The sequence below is a fragment of the Bison bison genome, unplaced genomic scaffold (genome assembly GCF_000754665.1).
Source record: "Bison bison bison isolate TAMUID 2011002044 unplaced genomic scaffold, Bison_UMD1.0 scf7180017864380, whole genome shotgun sequence".
NCBI classification, from domain to species: Eukaryota; Metazoa; Chordata; class Mammalia; order Artiodactyla; family Bovidae; genus Bison; species Bison bison.
In genome coordinates, this window is record NW_011494952.1 from 4,476,741 (window position 1) to 4,482,625 (window position 5,885).

At 37.6% G+C, this 5,885-nt stretch overlaps 1 protein-coding gene across 2 annotated transcripts in view; it reads right to left on the reverse strand.

Moving 5' to 3' along the window:
* LOC105001241 (chromosome unknown open reading frame, human C10orf107) overlaps positions 1-5,885 on the reverse strand; it is a 169,469-nt gene that overhangs the window by 153,743 nt on the left and 9,841 nt on the right. For both annotated transcript variants that reach the window (XR_826838.1, XM_010857416.1), the window contains exon 2: positions 2,143-2,246. Coding sequence is in view for 1 of the 2 variants with exons in the window: in XM_010857416.1 (XP_010855718.1) it covers positions 2,143-2,246 (104 nt within the window). In the remaining variant the exon portion in view is untranslated. The remainder of the gene's footprint in view (positions 1-2,142; positions 2,247-5,885) is intronic.

The following is a 5,885-nucleotide window of genomic DNA, read 5'->3' on the forward strand; positions in this document are numbered from 1 at the left end:
AATGGCTACCCCCTCCAATATTCTTGCCTGGAGAATTCCATGGACAGAGGAGCCTGGCAGGCTACAGTCCATGGGGTTGCAAAGAGTCAGACAGGAGTGAGTGACTAACACTTTCATTTTCTTAGCTTCCTAGATTGTATGATTTTTGGCATACTTTTGCCAGTTGGTGACAGGATACTTCAATTATATTTTTGTCATTTTGAAAGGTATATAATCCTGACTTATAATAATGCTATTTTAAATGGAAAGTAAATGACTGATTGCAAATATTTCAGGATTACTGTTAAAAAAATCATGTAAAAAAAAATCTCAAGAAAATTACTCTGCTAAGAAATGGTTCCTGGCATAATACTGATGTCATTTATCCAAAACTGATGTCCTATAATCTGAGATTACTTCAGGTGAATTCTATTAATCAGATGGTCAATGACATATCCTGAAAGAATGACCTTTTAGGTCAACCTGCTGTTTAGCTTGGGTTGTTTCTATGTTGCTAACTTCTGTATCACTCCTTGAATCATTTCCTTTCTCCTAGATCTCACCTCTTAGAGATGAAAAATACTTTTAGAAATTAGATATTTAACAAAAAGAGACAATAATTGAAAAAAATTGTCAAAAAGATTGTTATATAAACAGTACGGTTAAGATGTGATGAGAAATACATAAGTCTAAAAAGCATTTGTGTAATAAGTTTTATTAACTACTTTTAAACAATATATTTTATTTACTATTAAATACAATAAAATTATAAACTATAAACTATATTAAATGTGTCATTTACATCATATTACTCTATCTGCCTAGTATTAAATATCTATTTTTTACATTTCAATAACAACATTTGGGGTTACCTAGAAGTCCAAAATAATATGGTTGACTTAAGTAATCAGTGAAATTAGTACAATAAATGAATTTTTCTAATTAATTCTGGTACTAAAAAATAAGAATTCCCAAAGAGTATCTGTTTCTATAAAAATGGTAAAATGACCTTGAAATTCTTACTTGATATCTATGAAATTTTTAATTGACTCATATTTCTAAAGATGCAGATAGTAAGCTGTATGGCCAAATCACAGACCACCAAGATTTCTAGCAGGATTTGAAGGCAGTGGAGGTGAAAAGCATCTCAGGAAAAGGCCTGTCAGTGTCATTTGCCTGCTCTTAATATGCTTTCCCTTCTCAAACTTCTCCTCCACCCAGTAAATTTGTCATATTTCCTTCTCAGCCGTAAATCACCTCTATTCTGTAGTATTTGATATTATGATCTGCAAATGATAACCACTGACAGAGTCATTTTCTATTTGCCATTATGGTTTACAACACTCTGCTCGCATCCAGATGACTAGCCTACAGAAATCTTACCCTGGAACATTACAGTCCAGAACACCATCACATCATTACCACTCCCCATATATTACAACTAATCAGGCTTCCATTATTAGAATGAGATAATTAAAATGAATGTTACTAAAAACACCATTTAGGCATTTGTGTGGTGAATATATCTGAGTATATCTAAGAGTTCTAAGTAAATGATCTACTGTAGAAATCAATGGCTTTAAAAATAAGATGTACCTGTATTAGAACTGATGCCTATAGATTCAGTTATATTACCATATTTAAACAAAATGTATGAGATTACAATACTTAGTATAGCTTCGTATCCAATAAAAATCACAGGTGGATGGCTAATATTCAGGATTACCAAAATTATACATGTATTGACTATTAATATTACAGAAAATACATCTTACTCTTGTCATGATGAGACGGAAGACCTAGAGGTTCTTATGTATACTGTCAGTTTTACAAATGAAAGAGAAAAGAAGATGTCATATGCTAATGGTTGCTTTTAACAATAAATCCCTATTCTGTGTTAAGATAACAAGTTGGTTTGAAATCCACTTCTCCCATAAAGAAGACTGCTGAGCAGTGCAAAAAGTCAGTTTGAGAATTTTTGTGTTCCAGAGTCTGGAGATATATATATAGATAGATAGATAGATAGATATATATATGTATCCGTGCACAACATAGTAACACATATTTTGAAAAAAGGCTTAAAATGTGTAATAACATATTATGCCATTTATAGATGCAGAACTAGAACTGTTCCACATTTGGTTGTGATATCAAAGTACTTACTGTTGAACTCCATCTACATCCTCTGCTAGCATTTCAGTGATCTGGGCAACTGAAAGAAAATCTGGAGACAGAATCTTTTCATGTTCCTGGAATTCAGCATCTTTCTACAAAAAAAAGTGGAATAATTATTTCAATCACATTTCACATATTAATCCTAATAATACCAAAATCTGTTCTTACTTTTGTCTACTGCTATCAGGAAAAAATTTTAAAGTAATGGTATCTCTTCTACAAAGCTGAATGGTTAGTCAATCTGTCTTCTGTGCATATTTAAAACTGGGTGATGGTTTTCAAATAACAAACATTTTTGAGTATCTATATATTCCTCTTTGAACCTGGGGTACAAGAGGAGGCAAAGACAACAAAGACTTGTTACCCAAAAGAAGCTCAACATCTTGTGGAAGGAACAAACAAAAGGTGAGTTTAAAACAAGAAAATAAAATTATAAGTGAGCCATAATAAAGGTGTCATTCAGGACCTCCCTGATGGCTTAGTGGATAGGAATCTGCCTGCCAATGTAGGGGACACAAGTTCAATCCCTGGTCCAAGAAGGTTCCATATGCTGCAGAGCAACTAAGCCCATATGCCACGGCTGCTGAAGCCTGCACGCTCTAGAGCCTGTGCTCCACAACAAGAGAAACCACCACAATGAGAAGCCGGTGCACACACCTAGAGAGTGGCTGAGCTTGCAGCAACTAGAGAAAGCCTGCAGAAAGCAACAAAGATCCAGCACTGCCAAAAATAAGTAAATAGATTAAATTTTAAAAATAGGTGTCATTCAGTCTAAAGGAAGGAAGGGACAAGGACAGGAACAGAACAAAGAAAGTCTAAAGAGAGGAATAGATTTTCGGAGAATGAATGTGGATAGTGCCCCAGGTGAATGAATCAGCAACACCAAGGTGATAAATCCAGGACAGCTGGGTACCAGTTCTGTGAATATCAGTAATTCACAGTGGTGCCAAGCATACACACAGGGTACAAGTTGAACCTAAGTGGAAGGTGGGTGTTGGGAAAATATCACAGGCGATCTTAAATAATTTAATAAACATTTACTAAGCGATTACAAGACACAAGATATTGCACAAGTCATCATACATATTTTGGACCGTGGCTGTTGGAAGAATGTCAGGTTGAAGAGTCTGTTCTTAATAATATAGGCAGAAATGGACTGTGAAGTTTTTGAGCAGTGAAATGACAAAATAAAACTATGCTTCAATGAAGGGTAATCTGTAGCAGGGTGAAGGAAAGACAGGAGCAGAGCAAGGATAAAAAGGAAGAGTTAAATGAAAAAATGATTAGAACAGTTCAGGAATGAAGCATTGGCTGCACTGGGCTCCTAGCAGTGTGCATGAAAATGTATAAAGATAAATGCAACATATATATGGGGGACTAAAAAGAGGAAAGAATGAATGCAGAGTCTGAGTTTCTGAAATAGGTGACTAGAAGAAAAAGGTGATGAGACTCAGGGCCTCCAAAAGCAAATATGCCCCCATGCACGAACCAGACAAAAGAATCCTCTCTGGGTAGAGTATTAAAAGATATGTCTGACACAGCCCTGCACCCAAGTGTACCACTTGTGAACAGAATAGTTCCACCTTCTGCTCAATCCTCAGCTGAGTCCTTTTGTACAGAGTACAATCCATAAAAATATACATGACACTCTTATTGGGCTTCCCTGATGGCTCAGATGGTAAAGAATCTGCCTGCAATGTGGGAGATGCGGGTTTGACTCCTGGGCGGGAAGATCCCCTGAAGAAGAGAATGGCAACCCACTCCAATATTCTTGCCAAGAGAATTCCACAGACACAGTCCATGAAGTCACAGAGAGTTGGACATGACCGAGCAACTAACACACAAACACTCTTATTACACCAAAAGAAATAAGAGATTTAGAAGATGACGCTAGTTTTAAGAAGGCAAGATGATGAGTGTGGTTTCAGTGGTTGAATTTTAGGTGGAATATGAATAGCAAGAAATGTTTCGAGATTAACTAGAAATGCTAGAGTCACAAGGTCAACTTTACAGATATTGGTTTAGGAGTCACTGCAAGTATGAGAATGAATGAAACTGCCCAAAGTCAAGAGTATAAAGAGAACTGTGAATGGGGGATGGAAAAGGAGACTGAGAAAGTGGTAAGACACCAGGAGCTTCATGAAAATCGAAGACTATGAGATTTACACCAGTCAGAATGGCCATGATTAAACAGTCTACAAATAACAAATGCCGGAGAGGATGTGGAGAAAAGGTAACTCAAACATGGTTAGTGGGAATGTAAATTGGTGTAACCATTATGTAAATAGTAGGGAGGTTACTCAAAAAATTAAAAATAGAGTTGCCATGAGTGTATGCTCAGTTGTATCCAACTCTTTATAACCCTATGAACTGTAGCCCATTGGGCTCCTCTGTCCATGGAATTTTTCAGGCAAGAATACTGAAGTGGGTAGCCATTCCCTTCTCCGGGAAGACTTCCTGACCAAAAGAGCAAACTAATACACTCCATTCAGTTCAGTTCAGTTGTGTCCAACTCTTTGCAACCCCATGGACTACAGCACGCCAGCAAGGCTTCCCTGTCCATCACCAACTCCTGAGGCTTGCTCAAATTCCTGTCAATTGAATCGGTGATGCCATCCAACCATCTCACCCTCTGTCGTCCCCGTCTCCTCCTGCCCTCAATCTTGCCCAGCATTAGGGTCTTTTCCAGTGAGTCAACTCTTCGCATCACTTAGCCAAAGTATTGGAGCTTCAGCTTCAGCATCAGTCCTTCCAGTGAATATTCAGGAATAATTTCCTTGAGGATTGACTGGTTTCATCTCCTTGCAGTCCAAGGGACTCTCAAGAGTCTTCTCCAACACCACAGTTCAAAAGCATCCACTCTTCAGCACTCAGCTTTCTTTATGGTCCATCTCTCACATCCATACACAACTACTGGAAAAACCACAGCTTTGACTAGGTGGACCTTTTTGGCAAAGTAATTTCTCTGCTTTTTAATATGCTGTCTAGGTTGGGCATAACTTTTCTTTCAAGGAACAAGTGTCTTAACTTCATGGCCGCAGTCAACATCTGCGGTGAGTTTGGAACCAAAAAAAAAAATAGTCTCTCACTGTTTCCATTGTTTCCCCATCTATTTGGCATGAAGTGATGGGACTGGATGCCATGATCTTAGTTTTCTGAATGTTGAGTTTTAAGCCAGCTTTTTCACTCTCCTCTTTCACTTTCATCAAGAGGCTCTTTAGTTCTTCTCTGCTTTCTGCCATAAGGGTGGTGTCATCTGCATATTTGAGGTTATTGATATTTCTCCTGGCAATCTTGATGCCAGCTTGTGCTTCATCCAGCCTGGCATTTTGCATGATGTACTCTGCATAGAAGTTAAATAAACAGGGTGACAATATACAGCCTTGACTTACTCCTTTCGCAATCTGGAAACAGTCCATTGTTATATGTTTGATTTTAACTGTTGCTTCTTGACCTGTATAGATATTTCTCAGGAGGCATGCTTGGTGGTCTGGTATTCCCATCTCTTGAAGAATTTTCCAGTTTGTCATGATTCACACAGTCAAAGGCTTTGGCATAGTCAGTGAAGCAGAAGTAGATGTTTTTCTGGAATTCTTTTGCTTTTTCTATGATCCAATGGATGTTGGCAATTTGATCTCTGGTTCCTCTGACTTTTCTAAATCCAGCTTGTACATCTGGCAGTTCTCGGTTCACACACTGTTGAAGCCTAGCATGGAGAATTTTGAGCATTA